The 26,054-nt window shown below is 41.0% G+C and overlaps 1 protein-coding gene across 1 annotated transcript; it reads right to left on the bottom strand.

Moving 5' to 3' along the window:
* Window positions 1-3,392: 3,392 nt before the first annotated feature.
* LOC134610536 (serine/threonine-protein kinase SBK1-like) lies at window positions 3,393-25,791 on the bottom strand. The gene is made up of 4 exons (XM_063453499.1): window positions 25,646-25,791; window positions 4,563-4,738; window positions 4,121-4,323; window positions 3,393-3,950 (listed from the first exon to the last, which is right to left on the bottom strand). The coding sequence occupies exons 1-4, from the start codon at window positions 25,789-25,791 to the stop codon at window positions 3,393-3,395; spliced, it is 1,083 nt and encodes a 360-aa protein (XP_063309569.1).
* Window positions 25,792-26,054: the final 263 nt, after the last annotated feature.

Raw genomic sequence — 26,054 nt, 5'->3', positions numbered from 1 at the left:
TGGCACTAGAGTGCCCTGAGGGTGCCCCCACCCTCAGGGTCCCCCTCCCACCCGGCTCTGGAAAAGGGAAAAGTGGTAAAACTTACCTTTTTCCAGCGCTGAGCAGGGAGCTCTCTGCCTCTGATCCTCCTCCGATCCTCCCTTTCGGCTGAATGCGCATCAAGAGCTGCGCGGGCATTCAGCCGGTCGCATAGGAAAGCATTTACAATGCTCTCCTATGGACGCTTGCATGCTCTCACTGTGATTTTCACAGTGAGAATCACGCAAGCGCCTCTAGCGGCTGTCAGTGAGACAGCCACTAGAGGATTTGGGGGAAGGCTTAATCCATTAATAAACATAGCAGTTTCTCTGAAACTGCTATGTTTATAAAAAAAATGGGTTAACCCTAGCTGGACCTGGCACCCAGACCACTTTATTAAGCTGAAGTGGTCTGGGTGCCTAGAGTGGTCCTTTAAGGGCACCCAAACTTATTGTGTATCATTTTGTTCAGGGAAAACAGGGCTCTCATGTCACATCAAGTATTTATATATGGAACTATATAAAACAAAATGAGGAAATGTTGCAATTATCCAAGCTCTGCATGGCATTTTTACAGGTAATGTCATAAAACTCTTGGCTTTTACTGCAACGATGTGAGAATAAGAACTTACCAACTGATGGTTTTGGGAGTAACACCTTCTGCATTGGGGGAATAACTTGCGCTACTACAACAAGCAGCAGGTGGAGCCCTGTTAATCTTGCTGTATGTGAGTGTGAGATCCAGATTGTCCAAGGAGGAGGTTACATTACCTGCTGTGTAAACAAGAGACATTATATCAAACACACGAATCAGCAACTGTAATCCTAGTGCATCACTAGACAAAGATTTAAAGGTCAGTGATAATTTGGGTTAAAAATAGAATTGCTATGGAGGACTGAAAGTTAAAATGTAGCACAAGGACACCATAAAAACATTTTAGAATATAATATCAACAGGAAAAAGGCACATACACCTCCAAATCCTTCTCAAACTATGTGTGTATGTAACTGGCATAAATTAATATTCATTCAGCATGGCTTCCGTAACCATTAAACCAACAATTCACATGTGCACAAAATCACCAACACTGCATTAAAGGTGTGTGTGTGTAACTGGGTTCCTTGCTTAGCAGTAAAATAGTTTATTAAACAATTGACAAAAGGGATACTTGCTGCCACCCCCTCCCCTCCCAAGAGCATTCCCACCCCTGTACAAGACCGTTCATCGTACATACACAAGCTATGCCTTGAAACGCACTCACCATACAGTCAAACTTGACCATTCTCTCCCTAACTGGGTCTTTCTATATTGCTCTTAAATTTAAATCCCTTTTATGTATCATTAGTGTCACAAATGAGGTCTACAGTCTAAGTATATTGTTCCTTGATAATGCATGTATAGATTGTGTGCTATTCCAAGTTTCACGGTTTTTACAGAATCTTTAATCTGTTGCATATACTGGTTAGGTACCGCGTATCATTTATGTATCATAGACAGTCCTTTTTGTAACATTATATAAGACTTAAAAATAGAGTTTATACCTAGCCATTCATCAAAACCAATCAGTTTATCGACCAGTTTAAATGTTACTTAAATGGACTCTCCAGTGCCAGGAAAATCTGTTTTCCTGGCCCTGCAGGTTCCTGCAGTGCCCCTCTCCCACCCCACCCTATGTTGCTGAAGGGGTTAAAACCCTTTCAGTGACTTAGCTGAATCCAGCGCCGATGTCCCTCCGTCCTGGGTCAGGTTTCGCCCATGACCTAATGTGCAGCAATGCTTTCCTATGGGGATTCTGACTGTAGCGGAGTAAAGGTATGATCCAAGGTAGCTCCGCTGGTAGACAGGAACAGCAATCCAAGACAGGTATAAAACAGGTAGCGTAGTTACAATCCCTTCCCTCCAAGAACTAGACGACACATAGCTTGGAGGTCAACTTACAGCTTTATTCACACATTTGCTTTTATGTCTTTTTCCCATGCAAGGGAGGTAACTTAAAATAACCAATCACATCGTAGTCACCTCCTCTCCCTCTCCTCCCCTTAGATTAACAGTTAAGCTCATTAGTGGGAACAGAGTTTTCCCCAGTTTCTGGATGTCCCCCAAATACAGAGGATACGGTGACAAATGAGGGGTCCCCTGGTAGGTCTGTTCTGGGTGAGCAACATATTCAAAATTCACCCAGATCAGACCAGGGGTTCGGGAGTTAAAGCCATTTAAAGATTTGACCGACTGCAGGGATTCGGTAGCCGAAAACAGCTCCATGGATTCTGGCCCTGTAGTCGGTCTATTTCCCTGAACACAAAATACCGAACATTTCAGCCATCCGACTCTAATCTTTCGTTCGGATGAATCCCCTAGTCTGGGGGATTCAAACTACCGAACGGTGGGCCGTTCGGCAGTTTAGATTGTGCGTTTTGGTGGTCCTGGAGGTCTGAGCAGTGTCTGGGTAGTCGAGCGTCCGATTTTAGTTCCAGACGCTCGACGACCAAACACCGCTGTTCGGGAGTTAAGATGGCCGCCGCCACGTGGAGATTAGGCGAACGGCGGCCACCCACTAACCCAATTACGGTACTTGCAACCTTGTTTCTTTCTATTAAGGGGAGGCACACGACCACAGCAGGGTGGTCTTGCATTCGGTACTTTCAATCGGTTCCCGAACCGGCTACGCATTTCTGGTTCGGGAACCGATTACATTAACATGCTGGTAAAATACACGGTACATTCAGTGACAGGTAGTTCGAATAACATATGACATTTTAAGTAACAGTCTCTTGTGGCTGCTTCTGCCACACTGACGACGTTGGAGGTCCTCATGCATAGCGTCAGGACGTCCAGCGTAGTTTAAAACACTTTTCGTGTTTTAAGAAGCCGGAGGACTTAACCGTGCAAAGTAATTATTGTAGTTTATAAAAACTGCAATAAATACACTTAGAGGGTAAGGGTGATGGGAGTTGGCACCCAGACCACTCCAATGGGCAGAAGTGATCTGGGTGCCTGGAGTATCCCTTTAACTAACCAAAGTCTAGCAATATACAAGAACAAAATGAATATACATAAATCAAGATTTTTATATAACCCCAAAGAGAAATGGAAACCAAATTGCATGCATATTTTCTTTGTGGTATATCTACAAACTGCTGTAACAGCGTGCTACTTTAAACCATTGTCTACATTTCAACTAGTTAGCAGTTAAAATAGTGGATAAAATGTTCCCTTATCCTAAACAAAACACATCAGTTCTTAAACTATTGTTGTATCCTATCTCAATCTTGGATATATTTGTGAGTTGAAAAATGCGTTCGGCTACAATCAGACTTACCGGAATCTGCAGCTTTGATTTCCTAAGTTACTGCCCACTTTTGGTCTGCGTGCCTCATGTAATGTCCTTATGGGGGATATCTGCTTTCCATGGCCAGTGAATATATTCCACAATGTGTGATACAGAACATCTGTCAGTAGCATCAATGGCCAACATTAGTCTGAAGAAATGCTGGGATTCAGTGGTAACCAACCTCCACTCAGCTGGTATTGGCACAGTGTCTTTAAATACCTGCCAGTGAACAAACTGCAAATATTGTTGGTCCCTTGGTAAAGCCTCCTTCCATGGGAAACAGCCAGTGAGCATCACATACACCAGGACTCCAAATGCCCACACATCAAGGCTAGGGTGCAATAATATCTGCTCACTGTCTGCAACAAGGCAGAGTTCAGGAGCCATGTAGGGAATGATCCAGGACATTCCTGGTACATAGGTTCCCTGGAGTCGGGTGAGTCCAAAGTCTGCAAGTTTGATGCAATGGCATTCATGGTCCATGAGCAGAATATTATTCAGCTTGATGTCCCGATGGACCAGTCCCTTGTAGTGGATGAACTCCAAGGCACTCGTCAGCTGAAGAATGCAGCGCTTCACAATGTCCTCTTGTAAACCAACCTGTAAAGGTGAGAAGATAATAATTGAATCCATCAGACATAAGAGATTCATTTTTATTTACAATAACAATGGGTAGGAGGACAGGGGGGTAGGGGTGTTTATTTACATGGGAATTACATTGATTATTAAGACCATAAAACTAAATGCGTGCCAATTTTTGGAAACCTCACCTTTGGTGTTATGATGGAATGTAGTGTCCCAGCTGGTGCAACCTCCTGAACAAACACATAGTTGCTTGGTGTTTCGAAGGCCATTCTAAAGGTGGTAACGATATGGGGATGAATCCCAAGGTAGACGCAGATACTATATTCCAAGAGGAAATTATCTGCTAAAGTCTTCTCCTTCACCAGCATTTTCAAGGCCACCAGCTGTCCTGTTAACAAAACAAAATATACTGTGATCTCCAGCTACTCATGTTTATACAGATAATAGTTTTATAAAACCATGGCTTTGTTTATGGACTGTAGCAATTTCTTGAGGTGCCAAAAAGCATCGGCATTGTACTTTACCCTGCTAAATGCAGAAATCCATTAGAACTTACTCTGTATAAAATAAAGGACTCCAGTTTTTTTTAAAAGGTGAGAGATGAGCATACAAGCTAATGTAACTTACCTGAACGCCTGTGATTGGCGAGGAGAACCTTCCCATAAGAACCTTTGCCCAGTTCTTTAATTGGGTCAAAGTGATCCATTACAGACATCCTCGTCATGGTCTGAGATGTCTCTCCCACCAGCTGCAGAAGATCCTTTGCTGTCTCCTTAGTGACATCCATGATTGTAGCGGCCATTCTAAAACCAAAGAAAGTGATCAGTGTAATTGATATCATTAAACATTTAGTATAAATGTATTGCTGCCTGATTTAGCCTACAGGTCTTGGTATTGGCTGAAGGTGCTCTGAAGATGCAGTTAATGTGCCTTCTTTGGGGACACAAACCCGGATCACTGCTCTGATAGAATAAAGGTTGTATGCAATTAGCTGTGCAGAACGGTGGGGGAGACATGTGTTTATTGTCCTTACATTATTAGATCAAATGGTAAATGTACAAACCCAAAAACATATGCACTATGAAGGCTTTTATTAAAAATAGACATTTAAACATGTATAAGAAATTAAAAAATGTTAAATTCTATAAATGAGCCATTGCACTATATTTTGGGTAAATCCTTTTTATTTCCATTCTTAGCATTTTAGAATGCAGTATCAGAGGTGAAGGGCAAGAGAACTACAAGACAGGGTGAAGGTCGGGTGGGCTAAAATATGATCAGAGAGAGAGTTATGAGACTTTAAATTAGAGCAATGGGATTTTGGGTGGAGAGGAGGGCAAGCTTTAATTGAAGAAACTGTGAGCTGGGGAAAAGATCTGTAAAAGAGGAATATAGAAAGTAAAACAGTGAGTAATGAGATTACTGGAGAGGATGGAAGGTTTAATAAGGCAAAATATCATAAATACTACATTCTAAAACGAAGAATCGATCTCGTCCACCACTAATTGACCGCAAGTGAGAAACTTTGCTTCACCACTTTGTCAAGGGGTTTGAAACCCTGTAATTGTACTACCAAACTAAATTTTCCCAAAAAGGGGGGCATTGAGCTATAGTTTGTAGATAAATACATAGAAAGTAATAGTATATAAAGTAGAACAAGGGGGTGAAAAAACAAAACAAAATGATAAAAAGCTATGTGATACACAGTTGCAACAGTTAACTGTGCAGCGTATAAGTGGTATACTTGATTCTTTATTACCCACCAGGAAATATGTGCCTAAATGTGTAGTATTAACGTTTGACTCCTTTTTGTATCCCATCTACTTCGAGATACTTGGATTTTTATCATTTTGTATTCTATTTTTTCACCCCCTTGTTCTACTTTATATACTATTACTTTCTATGTATTTATCTACAGACTAATACCCCCTTTCTTGGGATATTTTAACGTTCATCAATAAACGTTATATTTTAAAGTGCTCACATCACACTAATTTATTTTGGTACTAAATTCTAACAGATAAAACTTTGAGAAGACGCTTTAGAATTGGTTTCATTTTAAGAATATTTATATTTGTACATAAATTCACAGCGTCTTCAGCCAGTTACTTCCACAAAGCCTGAAAATCTTCTGACCGTCTAATTGCCAATCCACCACACATCCTAACCAATAACCTATAAACCAACCCTTTTCCCACAGTCTATTAACCCTTCATCCCATCGATACCCGGACTGAGACTGCCATACTATGAAGTCCTTACCTTCTAGAGATGAGTAGAGTCAGGAATAGAATCCACACTCGCTCAGTCTGTCGTTCTGGATACAGAATGTTACTGAGCAGTGAGGGTGGATATGGGTCTAATAAGGGGCAGCTGATTGGGTAACTTTGCATACAATAGGTTAATTACCCACCAGGGTTCCCATTCATTTACATATAAATAGAAAATTGGGAAACATGGAAACTGAGACTCTTGGAAAGAAACTGTTGCTAAATGATGTCACTGTTCTAGATTTCACAATTTTAGAACATAAACTAATTAAGTTAAAATCTATTTTAACAGAATCCTGGAAATAATGCAGGTAATATTTTAACTTTATTTTATTTTTGGACTAACATTATCTTGGAATAACAAGCTTTCAGGAGATCTTCCTGTCAATCTAAAGCATTTCTGGAGAAACTGACCCATCTCGAACCTGATCCATGATCCGGGGTTATAGCCACATCAGATCGTACACAAGAAGGGTAGTAGGAGGAACAAAATAACCACGTTTTTCCAGGGGGTAAAACGTATTCTGTATAATGGTCAGAGAGTGAGGAGAAAATCTATATCTATATAGGGAATAGTTCTGACCCTGTAGAAGATTCAGGCATCCCCTGCTATTACCCTAGTTATCCCTGTGTACAATGTTCCACAGGGTCAGAACTATTCTCTATATAGATTTATATTTTCTGCTCACTCTCTGATCCAAATACAGTATCTATTTTTGACCCTCAGGAAGAACGTGCTTATTTTGTTCCTCCTTTTACCCTACTTATCCCTGTGTGATATGATATTGCTTTTACTTTGTATTGAGATGATTGAGTCATTATTATTCATATAAAGTATCTCCTGGCAACACTTAATGCCAAATAATGTAAAAACACACTTCTTCCATTGTCTAGGGACATAACATAATGGTTTCTACCAGTGGATTTCAGGGCACGATGTGGGGATCTAAATGTTTCCTGGTTTTGCCCCTCTATATAATGCTGCCCCCTAACCGGCTCTCATGCCGTGCAGTGTGGATAGGGGCTTACATTGGTTCCTTATTGTGATTGCAGTGGGAGAGTATTCATACAATAACAATATATGCAATAATTCATGCACTGGTCAACCTTTCTACCATGTGATGGCTGCTCATTGCAGTGACAGTGATTGCAAGAATAAGCTGTTACGGTTGCCTCCAGGCTGGCTGGAAGTTGGACCATAGAAAGGACGCTCCTAGCGCTCACCAAAGGACCATCAGCACCGTAGACACATAACTACTGCGTAGCCACCATAAGTACTGCACCGTTGCTTGGCTGGTATCTCGCCATTTGCTCTGTGCCCTAGACCTACGACCAGGCTCCAGGTTCCAGTAGGTGAACCTCTTCCTTCTGTAGAGCAAAGCAGGATCAGGAACAAGAGCTCTTACAAGAGCTCAGTAGCTAAGGGAGTATGAAGAGCATAGCAATCCCTGTAGTGATTGTAGCTGTCCCCTACAAACATGAGTCAAGGCTGCAAGTTAGAGGGTGAAGTCATTCTGTTTTATTGGCACCAAAAGAACCTTCTTTTATGCAGGTTTCCCTTAGATAGGACCACCCACAGGGTTTAACAAAACAATCAATCATACACGTACATTACCGAAAACACTCCCAGCAATTACACACAAAATCCTCCCCTCTGCCTGTGATATAATTATGGTACACAATACTTAACATAATTATCACAGACAGTAAAAATACAGTTTTTACACATCAACTGTAACTTTAAAACCATACATCCAATCTTCATAAAAATTACATATTAATCAGCACAATTTAAATATAAACATAACACAAATCCATCCAGTAGATCAAAAGTTAGACGGAAGTCCTTTATGACCGACCGCAAGCACATTTTCCTGCCCAAAAGAGTTACATAGATTTGGGCTGTGCGGTCGGTCTATTTCACACTGAAAAACGACTACGTCCCATTCGAACGGACGTTTGAATCTTTGAACGGGACTTAGTCTCTGCAGCTGAAAGTTTAGTGTAGGAGAAGGTAAGGGTCAGCGGTGTTCGCGGAAATGTGTAGCCGATTTCAGTTCCATGAATTTGGCTACACACACCGCTGACCTCGTTTGAATGAGCAAAGATGGCTGCTGCCACGTGTTCGTTTGCACGAACAGCGGCCACCCAGCGTTCGGCAATTAACCTGCAGTAACCTCACAGCCTGGGAGGTAAATTGCCTGCACACTTTAACTTCTGGGTGGTCTGCCTGTGTGGAACTTGGTTCAGTAAGCCCCATTTACTGAACCAAGTGGGAGAAAGCCAGGGACACAGTATATTAAAGGTTTGGGGACACCGTCTTAAAGGGGCATTGTTCACTAAAGTCACAATATGTCCCCAAACAGTTCTTAAAGGGCCATACACACCCAATAAAAGTCCATACGTTTTCAGGGGCACAATCTCCCAGGGGCCATAGTCATGAGGAAGGAGGCTGGCAAATAGGCTTCTCCACAACCCAGGGAAGCAGGGCAGTTTGTAACAGAAGCCATGAAGGAATTCAGAAACTGGAGAAGATAAAGAAAATCAGTGGATGGATTACAATTTGGCTAAAATGTCAGTGTTTGCAATTTTTTTTTTTTTTAAAGTCTTGCTTTCAGAGTATTTTTGGCACTGTATTATATCTTATTTCTTTTGAAAAGAAAATGCAAATTTGAGTTTTTATTTTTGAATATTATGTAAATCAAACCTTCTAAAAGCTTTCTATTCAGTAATCACAGTAATTGCACACCTCGGTATTAATCAAGGCTTAGTATTGTCAATCTCCTAATGTAAATACACTCACAGACTACTATATTAAGTTACTGTCTCCTTTTAGTCTGTTTAGCAGTTTCTATGTAAATGCAGGATTTGGGTGTGTTAATAAATTTGGGTTTAGAGTTAGAATGATTTCCCACCTACAATAACAATGTCAGTCTGCATCCAGCAGGGGGCAGAGCTGAATAATGAAATATTTAATGGAATTTAAAATATCTGTAGGATTTTTTTCTTTGTAAGATGAATGTAGCGGAGGGCAGTATTAGAGATATATATGTGTGATTGCAAGAACTCCTTACATTAAAAAGGACTAAAAAGGACTAAAACAAAAAATTACATACATGAAAATAAACATTCAATACAAAAAATCCCCACACCATAGAGATAAAATGAAAATAGAATATGAAAGAGACAAAATTAGAGCAGATAATTAATGTCTACCCCCAAAGAGCTGATTCTAATCCAAAAAACACCATAAATCGATGTCTAGGTTTAGTCCCCTTGGTTGTAGGGTTTTTAGTGTGTTTATCCAATATGTTTCCCGTTGAACCAGTTTTTTAATGAGGTTGCCACCTCTCCAATAGTTATCTATTTTTTCTATCCCTATGAAATAAATATTTTGCCAGCTTAATTTATTACAGTTATTGCAGTGAATTGGGACTGTGTTTATTGAATTTTTTCGAATATTGTTTTTGTGTTACAGAATACGTTCCTTTAATTTCCTACAGGTTCGCCCTACGTATTGTTTCCCGCAGGGACATTTTAGGACATAAATTATATTTCGGGATTCACAATTTATATTGGATTTTATAACACACTTTCCCATTTATGATACTTTTTAATATTTTTTTATATGTAATAGTCTCTGGGTTCTACAGGCTTTACATGGGTAAAAACATGGGTTTTTACCCATGTTACATGGGTAAAAACCTTTACTATTTTCTATTGTTTTATTATCTCCATGTATATTTTTTAAGGCATAACTGGGTGCCAACTTATTTTTTTACGTTTTTTGCCTTCCTAAAAATTATTGGTGCCCTTTCTGGGAGAACTCTCCCTAAAATCGGATCTTTCAACAAAATATTCCAATGCTTATTTAAAACATTTTTTGATCTCATGGTGTTGTGTGTTAAATTGAGTAATAAATGAATATTTGTAAACTTCCTTTTGTGCCCTATCCTTCTTTTTGGGGGGCAACAGTTTCTTTCTATAAAGTTTTCCAATTCTGGATGTCTCCTGTTTTAAAATGGTTTTATCGTATTTTTTGGAAATGAGCTTATTTGATAAATGACCTGCTTGTTCATGATAGTCATTATCTTTTGAACAGTTTCTCCTAATTCGGGCCAATTGGCTCTTTGGTATTGAGTTGAGCCAATTATCATGATGGCAGCTCTTTTTGTGTATGAAGCTGTTTCCTTCCGTTTCTTTGAAATAGCATTTTGATTGGATTTTACCTTGGTTCACAAAAAAGGTTATGTCTAAAAAATGTATGCTGTTCGTGTCATATGTGTGTAAACTTCAAACCATAATTATTAGTATTTATATATTGTAAAAATTATTCTAAATCCTGTTGTGTGCCTTTCCAGATTAACAAAACATCATCGTCTATAAAATGTTTCCATAGGACCAGGTTTGCAGCCCAGCCATGCCCTCTCCATATTGAATTGACTTCCCGGCTGTACCCATTTGTTGAAGGTAGAAAGCTCCATTGAAATAAAAGTAATTATGATGAAGAATAAAATGTATACCTTCTAATAGGAATTCTTTTGAAGAATTTTGCATGTTGGTGTCTTCTCCCATGATTTTTTTAACCGCTGTTAGACCCACCTCATGTTTAATGATAGTGTATAGAGATGTTACGTCTATTGTTACCCATATATTAGTCTCATCCCATTGTTTATTATCCAAGATATCTAAAATGTGAGACGAGTCTCTTGTATATGAGGGAGCTTCTTGAGCGTATTTTTGTAAGTGATGGTCTATGAATTCAGATAGATGTGCAGTTATTGAATCTATTCCACTAATGATCGGTCTTCCTGGAGGTTCTATGGGATTTTTATGTAATTTTGGTAGAAAATAAAAGATTGGAATTACTGGATATTTATTAAAAAGGTATTGAGCGTTATCTTTTGATATTGTGTTTTTGTATGTTGCAGAATCTAACAAAGATTCTAAGTTTAATTTTATCGTGGGGTCTTGTTCTAATTGAACATATGTGTTTTTATCCCCCAATATTCTACAGGCTTCTTTTAAATAATATTCTTTTGTCATTAGAACTATTGCTCCCCCCTTGTCCGCTTCCTTTATGATTTCTTCCAAACGTTGTAATTTATTAATACTTTCAGCTTCCTCTTTGCTGAGATTAAATGTATTTTTCTTTTTGTTTATTCATATTAAGTTCTAGTTCTTCTAAATCTGCAATCACCATATTGTTAAATGTCTCCAAATGAGGACCCTTTAAATATATTGGGTAAAAGGTGGATTTATTTTTAAATTCTCTCTTTTTGGTAGCTGTTTCAGAGATTGTTGTATTATCTTCTCTATCTTTAAGAGAACCTTTTTAGAGTCATTCTCCTAATGTATTTTTGTAGATCCACGTAGGTGTCAAAATAATTGATATTTTTATTGGGGGCAAATTTTAAGCCCTTTTTTAATACTTGTATATCTATTGGGGTTAATTTAATTTTTGTTAGAAAAACGAGCAGGAATATATAATCTAATTCCTTCTCCTGTAATTCTCTTCCCTCCATAGTGTTTCCTCTGACCTTTTCCTTTTGGGTGGGGTTTCTGTGAGGTCTTCCAAGTGAGAAAATCTGTTCTCCCGTGGTTTGAAGAATTGTGTAATTCGTCTTTCTTTTTGGTCTGGCTCCCTCCCTAAAAAACGTTGTTCTTCTTGTGAGTTTCTATACGAGGAACTAGCTCCTTCCGCATATGTTTTTCGATTAGGCGGTGAGCAATTAGTGGTTGGGTTGACATTGATTTTTGTCTCTTTTCTTGGTTATGGGGCACTTTAGGGGATTCTAGATGGTTTCTGGATTTTACAGGTGGGGATCTTTCTTCCTCCCTCCAATTACTTTTTCTAACATTTTGGAATCTATTTTTAATTGGCAATTTATTTTAAAAAAAAATTCTATGTCTAAAGGAGACAGGGTTGGGGGCATGAAACTGACCATATGGTCTAGATTTCTCCATTATGTTTTGTCCTCTATAGGTGTAATTAGTTTTTACTTTATTTTTAGTGGAGAAAGTTTTTCTATTTATCTTCCCTATCTCTGATTTTTTTCTTATTTTTTGTATGAACTATTTTTTCTTCTAATTCTTTTACTCTTTCACTAATTAATTTTTCTTTTTCTTTAAATTCTGCAGATTCTCTTTTTAAAACCCTCTTGTGTCTCTAAAGAGTTTAGTTCTTCTTCTACTGATTTCCGATTTTCTTTTTCAAATTCAACAATTAATTTAATTAGATTATTAGAGCAGTTTTCAAGCACCTCATCCCATTTTTTTTTTATAAACTCCTCATTTTCTATCCCAAAAGCAGGGATTTTTTCCACTCTTAAACCCCTGGGAATTAACCCTTCCTTTAAATATCCCTCTAAGTATGAAATCTCCCACTGTTTCCTAGTTTCCTTTTTCATAAGATTCTCCAATTTGGAAAAATACAGATTGTCCTCTCCCCTTAAAGGTATAGTTTCTACATCCTGATGAAACATATGTTCAAATCTAGCTTTTCTGCCTTTTTGAATATTAGTAAAACAATTGACAGCCATTTTTATATAAAGTGAAAGAGAGAAATGAGGAAAAGATACAAATGTGAAACAAAATCCTTTCACTGTATAGCTTTGTGGTGATACAATTTCACCAATGTGACATAACACCAGGTGTTTGTAAATAAATAAAGAAACTTTCCTCTAAATAGTAGATTTTAACCCGAAGATATCCTCAAATCTTCCATATAAATATGAAACCAAAATATGGGTCAATCCAACTATAGGGAAATAAAAAGTAACACAGTGCGACTGTTTGATAGATGTATAATAGTGATATGTGCCAAATCGATCACTCACACTTTCAGTGACAATAGGGCGTATCACAACTCCTTGTTGCAATCACACATATACTTATAAATATATATGTACATATATACATGAGAAAAAGAAAGCAAAAAACAACAAATTAATATATAATTCTGGCTAGAGATTAAACAACTCTACTGATATATACAAAAAAAAACTTTAATTACATCATAATAAATTGAATGTTTGAAATATATCAAGTATATCTCTTTAAATAATAAAATAATAGTTTTTTGTAAGGTTATGTGTGGTTGCCTGTAGGAACTCTATATTGTATACTCTTATTGCATAATTTTATGTATAGAAAGGGAAATGTGCAAAGTATTTTTTAAAACCTTCTCCCCTCCATGCTTATACTGTGTATAAAATATCGATTTCGAACGGTCCCACTGTGACAGACTGATTGTGAAACACAAGTAATAAAGATCCAACGAAAAAAAAAAAACAAGAAAAAAATCTAGAACGCAATTGGAACGCATGACGCACGAACGCACGCAGTGGAACGTGATGACATCATATACCCGGAACCAGGAAGTGATTACATTCCGATGGCGAACAGCTGAATTTCATCGGTGGAACTCATGAATGAATGTTTATTACTGATTGTGGGGTGTATTTAAGAGGGAGGGAAAGGGAATGTTTTTTATTCATTGTTAACCCCTTAAGACCGCAGGACGTACTATGCCGTCCTTAATTGGCCGGCTCTAAACGCCGCAGGACGGCATAGTACGTCCTGTGCGGTCTTACCCCCCACGTGGCCGTCGGCACATGGCCGCTGAAGATCGCGGTCGGGAGGCATGCCTGGCCCCCCAGGCAGCCCCACTGTGCCTGCGGACCGCGGTCTGCAGCTTCTCATCGCAGTAACAGGCTGTCACTGCGATCGGTATTTACCATGTGTCAGCCGATTTGAAATCGGCTGACACATGGAGCCGGCCGCATTCTCCTGCAGCAGATCGCGGTCGGGGGACATGCGTGGCCCCCCAGGCAGCCCCCCTGGGGTCAGTGACCGCGATCTGCACTGTCAGGCTGCAGTCTGATCACACTGACAGGCACTAACCTATTGGCTGACACATGTAACTGCAGCCATTAGCCCCCTACAGATCGCGGTGGGGGGCATGCCTGTACCTCCCAGGCACTCCCCCTGTGGCCAATTACCGCGATCTGTAGGAGGTGATCACAGTGACAGCCAGTCACTGTGATCACTGTGTATGTGTCAGCCCCTCTCCTCACCTCACTTCGATCTGAGAGAGAGAGGCAGAGAGATCGTGGTTTTTGCAGCTCCTGTGGAAAAAGTTTTTTAAACATTTTTTTAAAGTTTTAAAATGTATATTTTATTTAACCCTTTCAGTGCATATTACTGTGATCAGCCTGATTAGGGTATTTATTTATTATTATTTTTTTTGGATCAAAAAAAAATATTTCTAATTTTTTTTTGACCCTTTGTGTCAGTCGCAGCAACCCAAATCTCCCTTAACCCTTTCCCCGCTGCCGTGATCACTATACTGTACAGTTTATCTGCTGTACAGTACTGTATCAGTGATCACTGTGATCAGAGGGCTCTCTGATCAGACTGACTTTTTTTTAGGGTTATTTTTATAGATCTGAAAATAACCCTTTCAGTGTACTGATTGCAGCTGCCTATACTGTGATCAGTACATTTATATTATTTTTTGAGGGCGGGTAGTAGGTGTTAGGCAGGTAGATAATTAATTTACCCACTTTAGTATATAAATTAATTAATTTGTCCCCCTAGAATGGCACGTCGCTACTCAGCTGAGGAGGCGTATGCCATTCTGGCAGGCAGTGATAGTGACACTCTGCAAGACAGTGACACTATCACTGCCTCTGACATTGAGCCTCTGAGTGAGACCTCAAGTGATGGTGCCCCACCACCACTCACAAGAGGACGCTCAGCAAGTGTCAGGGTACCTGCGGTCTCTACCTCCGAAAGAGGTAGAGACTTAGCTGTTCCTCCATCCAGACGGCCTGATGGCTCCCTTTCCCACGGTCTATCCGGTCATGCAAGGCCGGCCGCGAGGGAGTGACTGCCTTTTACAGCATCTAGGCAGGAAGTTGTCATCAGGACACTCCTCCGGAACGACCGGTCACTCAATTGCTGCAGGACCAATCAGGACGCCTCGGAGGCGTGGTTACTGCTCTGAACAGGGTATTTAACAGAGCTTCTTTCATTAGCTCATTGCCCTGTCGTGGTTCTAGCTTGTTCTAGTCACTCAGTGCTTGTGTATTCTATTATCCCTTTTGGTTTTGACCCGGCTTGTTTACCTTACTCTGCTTATCTCTGTTACCCTTGATTCGGCTTGTCTCTCGCTTACCTGTCTTCTGTTACCCTCGACCTCGGCTTGTCTTTGACCATTCTATACTGTACTACTTACGTTAGTCCGGCCATTCTAAGGTCCGGTATACGTATCTGGCTACTGTTTGTACTCTGCGTGTTGGATCCCTGTCCAGATCCTGACATTACGACAGGGCCAATGGATCCTGCGAGTACAAACAGTCAGCTTGCCTCTCCTGATCCTAGGTTTGAAGCCATGGATCACAGAATGGATCAGATGGCGCTTGCGCTACAGGCTCTATTATCTCGTGCCAATAACCCACCAGAGGAGATACGTAATACCCCTGTTTCTCCTGTCGGTTCAGGTCTAGAGGTAGCCACAGTGGGTGCTTCTTCTCGCATTACCCCCTCAGTACGCTATGGTGGGGCTCCTGAGAAGTGTCGTGGTTTCTTAAACCAAATTAGTATCCATTTTGAATTGCAACCTCGCTCTTATCCTACAGATAGGGCAAAGGTAGGATTTATTATCACCCTACTTATTGAGAAAGCTCTGAGATGGGCCAACCCATTATGGGAGAACGATAACCCATTAGTTTATAACTATAACGCCTTTGTAGCTGCTTTTAGAAGAACATTTGACCCTCCAGGTAGAAAGGTTAATGCAGCCAGATTACTGTTGCGTCTGAGACAGGAGAACCGAACACTGGTGGATTATGCACTAGAGTTCAGGTCTCTGGCGTCAGAGGTCAAGTGGAATGAGCAGGCGTATATGGATGTATTTGTGAATGGCTTATCTGAAGTAATCCTTGATGAGGTTGCTACCAGAGAACTCCCTGAGAATTTAGAGGATTTAATTTCGTTCATCTCTCGTATAGATGAACGTTTAAGAGAGAGACAGAACACTCGAGAGAGGAACCGGAGACCTTCTTTTAGGTTAGCCCCCGCTTTTCCAAGTCCTGACTCCACGGTATCTTTGCTTCCTAAACCTATGCAGATAGGGTATACCCGCCTCTCTGAGGAGGAAAGACAGTACAGGAGAAGAGAGGGTTTGTGTATGTATTGTGGAGCTAAGGGTCATTTACTCTCGAACTGTTCTAACCGCCCGGGAAACGCTCGCACCTAAGTCTCTCTAGAGGACAGGCCTTGGGTGTTTCTATTTTGTCCTCTACTCCTAATTATAAAGATCACAGGCTTCTGCTACCAGTTTCCTTAACTTGCGGGAGGGAAGTAGTAAGGGCTATGGCTTTGATAGATTCCGGTGCTGCTGAGAATTTTATCGACCAAGCCTTTGCTAGTAAAAACAATTTCCCATCCCAGCTAAGGGAGACACCCTTGGCCGTTGAGGCCATAGATGGTAGACCACTACTAGACCCTGTTATCTTTCGTGAGACCATACCCATTGAGTCAAATGTTGGTATCCTACACGAGGAGAATTTATCTCTTCTGCTCATTTCGTCTCCTTCCGTCCCCATAGTTCTGGGGTACCCATGGTTGAAAGAACATAACCCTATTATTGATTGGGAGTTAGAGGAGATACTCTCGTGGGGCCAGGGCTGCCAGGATCGGTGTTTGTGCAAGGTTTCTCCATTAGCTAATATTAACATACAGGAGAATCCTACTCAGTCCACAGAAAGACAAATACCAGACCTTTACCTAGACTTAAGGGCAGTGTTTGACAAGAAGAATGTCGATTCTTTGCCGCCACACAGGTCATTTGACTGTAAAATTAAGCTTCTACCCGGGACTATGCCTCCGAGGGGCCATGTATATCCTTTCTGTTCAGGAAAACTCGGTTCTAGAGGAGTATATTCAGGAGAATTTAGAAAAGGGATTCATCAGGAGGTCTTCTTCTCCGGCCGGGGCGGGGTTCTTTTTCATTAAGAAGAAGGATGGCACGCTGAGACCTTGTATCGATTACCGAGGCTTGAATAAAATAACTGTCAGAAATGCCTATCCTATCCCACTGATTACCGAGTTATTTGATCGTCTTAAGGGCTCCAAAATCTTCACCAAGTTAGATCTCAGAGGGGCTTACAATTTGGTGAGAATCCAGCAAGGTCACGAGTGGATGACGGCATTCAATACTCGGTATGGCCATTACGAATACACTGTTATGCCATTTGGACTATGCAATGCTCCTGCAGTATTTCAAGAGTTGATTAATGAGGTACTTAGGGAGTTTCAGCATGATTGTGTTATTGTTTACCTGGACGACATACTAATACACTCTAAGGAGATTGAGACTCACCATAGACAGGTCAGAGAGGTGTTACACAAACTTCTGCAACATGGTCTATACTGCAAATTGGAAAAGTGCAGTTTTGATCAGTCTCAGGTAGACTTTCTTGGGTAGGTGATTTCTGGGGAAGGTTTTAAAATGGATCCTGGTAAACTCCATCTATTTTAGACTTGCCTTTGCCCAAAGGACTCAAGGCTATCCAAAGGTTTATTGGTTTTTCCAACTACTATAGGCGCTTCATTAAGGGTTACTCCTCTATCATTGCGCCTATTACCAATATGACCAAACAAGGGGCTGATACTAAGTTCTGGTCTGAGGAAGCTCTTGGTGCTTTTAAGACTCTCAAGGAACTTTTTGCCTCAGCTCCCATTCTAGTTCATCCTGATACGACTCTGCCTTTCTTGCTCGAGGTCGATGCTTCTGAGACAGGAGTTGGGGCTGTTCTGTCTCAAAGGTTAGGGGTGGATAAACCGTTACACCCTTGTGGTTTCTTCTCTAAAAAAATTTCTGGGCCTGAGAGCAGATGTGACATCGGGGAGAGGGAACTGTTAGCGGTCATTAAGGCTTTAAAGGAGTGGAGACATTTACTGGAAGGGACACTACACCCTGTTACTATCCTAACGGATCATAAGAACTTGTCTTATATTGGGGAGGCTAAGCGCTTGTCCGCCAGGCAGGCTCGCTGGGCTTTGTTCCTCACTCACTTTAATTATGTACTTGCGTATAGTCCTGGTTCTAAAAACTCTAAAGCCGATGCTTTGTCTCGTCAATATGAACCATCCACTATAACTGAACCACTTCTGTCCTCCATAGTTCCTAAGGGGAATATCATCGCGAACACGAATCTCAGGATTCACTCTCCATTGCTTTCTGAGATCATGAAGTTTCAGCATTTGGCACCCAAACAGACTCCTGGGGATCGACACTTCGTTCCTGCCGCTCTCCAACTGGAGGTGCTACGCTGTCTCCATAACAGCAAGGTGGCTGGGCATCCTGGCATCCGCAAGACTTATGCGCTGGTCTCTAAAGATTTTTGGTGGCCTGACTTACGCAAGGATATTAAAGAATTCATTGGGGCATGTGAAGTTTGTACCTGGACCAAGCTACCCCATTCACTTCCATGCGGATTTCTGCACCCTTTAGAGGTTCCTGAAAAGCCTTGGTCCTGCCTGGCAATGGACTTCATTGTTGATTTGCCTATTTCTAAAAAGCAGACTGTTATCCTCACTGTGGTAGACAGATTTACTAAAATGGCTCACTTCATTCCCTTACCTAAACTCCCATCTTCGCCCGAATTAGCGGAGATATTCGCCAGGGAGATTTTCCGTTTGCATGGGATACCTTCCCAAATTGTCTCTGACAGAGGCTCCCAATTTGTTTCCCATTTTTGGAGATCATTCTGCTCCCAACTAGGCATCAAATTGAATTTCTCCTCTGCCTATCATCCTCAGTCCAATGGAGCTGCTGAACGCACTAACCAAAAAGTTGAACAATATTTACGTTGTTTCGTTTCAGAACACCAGGACGATTGGGTCGGTTTGATTCCTTGGGCGGAGTTTGCACATAACAATCTCATTTGTGATTCTACGCATTCTAGCCCTTTTTTCTTGAATTATGGCTTTCATCCTTCCATCCTTCCTTCGGAGTCTTCTTCTCAAGGGATACCATCGGTGGATGTTCATGTTGCCAATTTAAGAGAGTTGTGGGATCAAACTCGACAAATTCTTTTGCACAATTCTACGCTGGTTAAAAAACACGCTGACAAATGTAGAAGGGCAGCACTGGTGTTTGTTCCAGGCGATAGAGTATGGTTAAGTACTAGAAACATTCGGTTAAAAGTGCCGTCCATGAAGTTTGCTCCTCGATATATTGGACCTTACAGGGTACTGTCTCAAATTAACCCAGTTGCGTATCGTTTAGCGTTGCCTAATGCCTTACGCATTCCTAATTCATTTCATGTTTCCTTGCTAAAACCATTAATATGTAACAGGTTCTCCTCCACGATCGCCCCTCCCCGCTCAGTTCAGGTGGAGGGTCAGGAGGAGTATGAGGTCAATTCCATCGTTGATTCTCGAATCTCCCGGGGGAGACTGCAATATCTGGTCGATTGGAAGGGTTATGGTCCTGAGGAGAGAAGTTGGGTACCTCAGGAGGAGGTGCATGCTCCCCGTCTCCGCAGGGCGTTTCACTCTCGATTCCCTTCTCGCCCTGGTGTATTCCGCCCGGTGGGCGTATCTGAGAGGGGGGGTACTGTCAGGGTACCTGCGGTCTCTACCTCCGAAAGAGGTAGAGACTTAGCTGTTCCTCCATCCAGACGGCCTGATGGCTCCCTTTCCCACGGTCTATCCGGTCATGCAAGGCCGGCCGCGAGGGAGTGACTGCCTTTTACAGCATCTAGGCAGGAAGTTGTCATCAGGACACTCCTCCGGAACGACCTGTCACTCAATTGCTGCAGGACCAATCAGGACGCCTCGGAGGCGTGGTTACTGCTCTGAACAGGGTATTTAACAGAGCTTCTTTCATTAGCTCATTGCCCTGTCGTGGTTCTAGCTTGTTCTAGTCACTCAGTGCTTGTGTATTCTATTATCCCTTTTGGTTTTGACCCGGCTTGTTTACCTTACTCTGCTTATCTCTGTTACCCTTGATTCGGCTTGCCTCTCGCTTACCTGTCTTCTGTTACCCTCGACCTCGGCTTGTCTTTGACCATTCTATACTGTACTACTTACGTTAGTCCGGCCATTCTAAGGTCCGGTATACGTATCTGGCTACTGTTTGTACTCTGCGTGTTGGATCCCTGTCCCGATCCTGACAGCAAGCCCAATGCCAGGCGGAGACTGGGTGCCTCCAAATATGATGGCCCCAGAAATACCGCCGTTCACTGTTACACCTGGCATCACTGTAACAGTGGACGACTGCGAGCCAATTCGTTTTTTTGAGCTCTTTATGTCAGACGATATATTTGAGCTCATGGCTCAGCAAAGAATTTGTTTGCTATGCAGTATCTCTCTGCACATCTGGGGTCCCATCATGGTCGCAGGAATATGTGGAGACCCACGGATATCGCAGAGATGAAGCGGTTTTGGACTTTAACCCTAGTGATGGGTATTGTTAAAAAGCCCAGTATCAGGTCCTACTGGAGCAAGCAACACATCCTGGCTACACCTCTTTTCCCTGAGGTTATGTTGAGGGATCGCTACCTGCAACTGCTGCGATTCCTTCATTTTAATGATAACTCGCTGTGTCCCCCTAGAAACGACCCACTGTTTGACAGGCTATACAAAATTCGGCCCTTTATTCAACTCCTGTCAGACAGATTTTCTGAAAATTATGTCCCCGATAAAGATATTTAAATTGACGAGTCCCTTATGAAATTTAAAGGTCGACTGCTATTTAAGCAATATATTCCATCAAAGCGGTCCCGATATGGCGTTAAATTTTATAAATTATGTGAATCCTGTACTGGTTACACATGGGCGTTTCGCATTTACGAGGGGAAGGATAGCCATCTTGACCCACCAGGATGCCCTGATTCTGTGGGTACAAGTGGCAAGATTGTTTGGGATCTAATCCTTCCCTTGTTGAATAAGGGATATAGGCTATGGGTTGACAATTATTATACCAGTATAGAATTATTTAAACATTTATATTGTTTTGAAACCCTAGCCTGTGGCACAGTGAGGAAGAATTGCAGGGGTTTCCCCCAAGCCCTGGCAAGTGGCAGAAGCAGTAGAGGTTCCTCTTCAGCTCTCCGCCAGGATGAGTTGCTTGCTCTTCGCTTCAGAGATAGGAAAGATGTATACATGCTGTCTACGATGCATGACGAAAGTACAGTGCCAGTGTCTGTGAGAGGTAGCACTGAGCATCTGGAAAAGCCGAAGTGCATTGTAGACTACAGCAAGTTTATGGGGGAAGTAGACTTGGCTGACCAATGCATACAGCCCTATCTGGTGAACCGAAAAACTAGGACCTGGTACAAGAAAATTGCAATCTACGTGAGCCAGATTGCAATTTTCAATGCCTATGTCCTCTATACAAAAGAGGTCATAGGTAGGCCCTGCCCTTTCCTCGAATTCACATTAAGCATTTTGTCCCGTATGTTATTTACCGAGCCCCCCAATCCCACTTTGGAATCAGGAGATCTCCAAAGACTTTGTGGCAAACACTTCCCTTCCCGAATCCCATCCACCCCTAGTAAAAAAGCTCCCCAAAGAAAGTGCCGTGTTTGCTACAAGAAAGGAGTCCGAAAGGACTCCAGTTTTTATTGTCCAACCTGCCCATCTCTACCCGCCCTCTGCATAACACTGTTTCAAAGTCTACCATACAGAGCTGAACTTCTGAATCACTCTGTATGGGACTTTGGCAGTTTGCTTGATTTACCTGGATTTCTGACCTCGGCTTGTCCTGACTACGCTTTGTTAAATGCCTGTACCGACCCATTGGCTTGTTTTACCGACTACTCTGAATTCTGGATTCCCCTGACCTTGGCCTGTCCCTGTTTACGCTAGCCATTCTAAAGTGGCTACACCAAACAACTCAAAATACTACATTTGTAGTACTTGAAATGTGACATCCCAATAAAAAACTGATCACAGGGTTAGTGCTGTGATTAGCACTGAAAGGGTTACAAAAGTTTTTTTTTTTTTTTTACTTCTCAAACTTTTCACACAGTGACTCTCTATGTGATATCAAAGATCTATCGGCCTCTCTCGGCCTCTCTCTGCCTTCAGATCAAAGTGTATGTGGGGTACTGTTCTATTCATGTGATATAATAAAAACCTGGAAACATGGTACATGTAGGTACTGTTCTATTCAAAAGACAGTGTTAAATCAAAATACTAAGTCTCTAGTGCACTAACTAATATCAGGATTATGACATTTCCAGTGAAAATGCTATTTATCTGATTAAAAAGACAAAAATCAAAGTAGAAATCGCTACATGGGCCCAGCATTTCTGTTAAAATGGCTAGACCTAACATCTCAAATTATGCCATTTGTTATACTCTGGGGTGCCTTCTTTTGAAAATGGTATGCCATAATAGTGGAAATGTTATTACCCAGGCTGCCATGCTCTCTCAAAGGCGAGAGAGACCCAGAAAATCACTTTGTTAAATTGCCAACTTTGAAAAGGACATCTAATATTATTGTCCCCGTGACTTCCCCCCCAAAACAGAAAATCTAGTACATGGGGGTACTGTTACATTCAGGAGACAATGTTAAATACAAATAGTGAGGCTTTGTTGCAATAACTCCTATCAGGAATATGAAATGTCCTGTGAAAATGGAGTTCATGTGTGTGAAAAAGCACAAATAAAGCTATAACCACTATGTGGGCCCTTCATTTCTGATAAAGTGGTTAGACCAAACATCTTGCAATGCACCATTTCTTATACTCTGGGTTGCCTACTTTTGAAAATGGTATGCCATAATAGTGGAAATGTTATTACCCAGGCTGCCATGCTCTCTCAAATGCGATATAGGCCCAGAAAATCACTTTGCCAAATTTCAATGTAATAAAGCCTAAATGGATAAGCCGTATATATGACCGTGTAACTTTCCAAAACACCATAAAACCTATACATGGGGGGTACCATGGCGCTCGTGAGACCTCACTGAGCAGAACTAGGAGTGTTTCAGGGCAGTAAACTATATACTAACAATAATATTATCAGTGAAAGCACAGATTTTATTTGAAAAAGGCAAAAAAAAAAACCACTAAATTTGGCTAGGGTTTGTGCCCAAGTGGCTACTACAAAAGACTGGGCATACCCCATTTTGAATACCCTGGGATGTCTACTTTTTCAAATGGTATGCTATGATAGGGGTAATTTTCATTTCTTGGCTGCCATACGGTCTCAAAGGCAGCCTGGACACTGCAAACTAATCTGACAAATTTCAAGGTGAAAAAGCATAAATGGATAAGCCGTATATATGACCCTGAAACTTTCCAAAACCCCATAAAACCTATACATGGGGGGGTACCATGGCGCTCGTGAGACATCCAAAAGCATGGTACTTACCATTCAAAGGCGGTATTCCAAACCATGATAATGCAGGCCCATGTATTGGAGATTTGAGGAGATAAGAAAAAAAATCCAGTAGATGGATTTTACATCGCTTATACACCATGAAAATCAGTACAAAACACAATTCATATAATAAATTCATATAATAAAATTATATATGAATTGTGTTTTGTACTGATTTTCATGGTGTATAAGCGATGTACGTTGCATAAATCTATTTTCCACTTTTTGCTGCCGATATCATTGTTTTTTCTTGTTAGATTCATATCTATCTAAAAATCCTATTCTCTGGGACTGTTCTTCTGGCGACCACTAGATGGCCACACCATTACATATCCTAACCTCTTTGAATTCCACTGCTGGAACGCATAATTCAGTGGAACGCGGAAGTGAAGGTCCACTTCCGGTTCCGGTTTTCGGCCGATACAGAACCCGGGAAATTCAACTAATACTGAAAGAAATCAGCTGGAGATGACCCACTGTTCCACCAATGAGGGAGGAAAGAAAGGAGAACGCCCAGATGATCATCAATCAACTCAGGGATTAGCCCTATAAAACAGGACTGGTGGGAGGGTGGGAGTAGGCTGTATTTTTTCATGTCTGATTTCTACATGTAATTTTAATTCATTTGGTCCCTGAGGAAGTTCCAATTGGTGAACGAAACGCGTAGGACCTCTTTTTAAAGCCTGTATTCCTATTTTTATTGCTGGGTGATTTTTTTCATCCTAAACAAATTGTTTTATCTTTTCCACCACCTGGAAGTCCTGTTTTTCTCATCTATTATCGGGAGCAAGTGGAGAAAGGCATCAGCCCCCCATCATTACCGGGGGAGGCACCTTTGAAACGCTATCTTTTCATCAACATCTCGTGAGTGCATTTCATGATCACTTACTAATTACTCTATGTAGATTTACACTATGTACACTTTTATGTTTCAATTATAGATCTCTCAGCCGTATCCCAAATATTCCTGTTGTTCTATATTGTACAATGTGAAAGCACTAGAGCTCCACCCAGTGCACTGGAGTAGTAACTGCATAAACCCACATGTTATTACACCATGCTCTGGGTCGGACTCTGTTCATCCTGGTGTAGATTGAGAGAGGTGTTTCCACCCTTGGTTTCCTGCCTGGTTCAGCTTGCTCCTGTATAAAATTAGAAATTAATATCAATTATTGGGAAAATATGTATCACAATCTGCCCAAGCAATGCATGAACTTCAAATAACTTCCAATTTAAAATGTAACCTCACACCGTTTATGAAGCAGTTGGTAAAATAAACAAACTCCTTTATAATTACTAAATAAAACCTTAAGAAAATGGAATAGATTCTATAAAATACACGTTTCCTATTACTTATTTTATTTATTGTAAGTTTAACCCCTTTAAGATTTGAAGTTTTAGGATATTTACAAATCTAAACGTTCTAAAGACCTTGTGATCATACATGCAAAATAAACCAAATGGATACCTGACATAATGCAAACATTATTGGATCTTGTGTGAGCACCACCCAAGGTACAGGAGGAGACACTGCACAGAACATGTTCCTGTAGGTGACCACTGAAAGGCATAAAGTGAGCTTCTAAATATGAAATAATCCTGGTTTATATTCTATTACTAAGCTGTGTATGGAGAATAATGAAATAAATTTTAATAAAGTTAATCTTCACATGTTTGTCACATTCAAGTGGATTCAGTGTTTTCAAAGATCTCTAATCTCCCTCCTCCTGTATGTAACTGTTATTTACAATGTCTTATTCACTTGCCAATTAACAAATATTTACCTACAGTTATTCATGGTCCATGTTCCTCTTCGCTCTGACCTTTCTCCTAGCCTTGTGCGGAATTTCAGATTTCAAAATTTCGTCCATGTACATCAACACATCTTTAGCTTTCCCTCTTGTATTGATGTCTATGGACAAGATGTTATGGAGCATTTTTTTTTAAATCCAGGCCAGGGGGCAGCTTGTCCCAAGGAGAAGGGATGTAGTGTGAAGAGAAATGTGTTTGCCAATGTGAAAATCTGCTGTATTACCTGTCGGTCAATGTAGCAAACTTCCATGGAAAACTTCCAGTCAGCAGAAGAAAAAGGACTACACCAAAAGCCCACACATCCATCCTGGGATCTGCAGCTAACGGGTCCATGGAGGTTTCATATAGTTCAGGAGACATGTAAGACATTGTTCCTGTCTGGTGCCTGATTGATTTGCCCTTGGCACAAGTTAATCCAAAGTCTGTAATTTTGGCTCAAGAGCATTCACTATCAAACACCAGGATATTTTCTGGTTTAATATACCGGTGGACAAGTCCCTTATTCTTCATGAACTCGATTGCACTGGATATCTGCACTCCACCTCTTCACTACAGCTTCTGAAAGACCGATTTGAAATATTAAATGCATTTTGAAATGTTTAGATTTCTGCATAGCTATAGTTAGTCTGCTT

The sequence above is a fragment of the Pelobates fuscus genome, chromosome 5 (genome assembly GCF_036172605.1).
Source record: "Pelobates fuscus isolate aPelFus1 chromosome 5, aPelFus1.pri, whole genome shotgun sequence".
NCBI lineage: Eukaryota > Metazoa > Chordata > Amphibia > Anura > Pelobatidae > Pelobates > Pelobates fuscus.
The sequence above is the reverse complement of the archived record's forward strand: the minus strand, read 5'-3'. Positions and strand labels throughout refer to the sequence as shown.

Bases quoted from the DNA above. Each gene is read 5' to 3' on its own strand.
- LOC134610536 (XM_063453499.1), bottom strand. From the start codon at position 25,791: ATGTCTTACATGTCTCCTGAACTATATGAAACCTCCATGGACCCGTTA. The intron at 4,324-4,562 runs GTAAGTTACATT...TTTTGTTAACAG, and splicing joins CGCCAATCACAGGCGTTCAG to GACAGCTGGTGGCCTTGAAA. The intron at 3,951-4,120 runs GTGAGGTTTCCA...TCACCTTTACAG, and splicing joins ATTCCATCATAACACCAAAG to GTTGGTTTACAAGAGGACAT.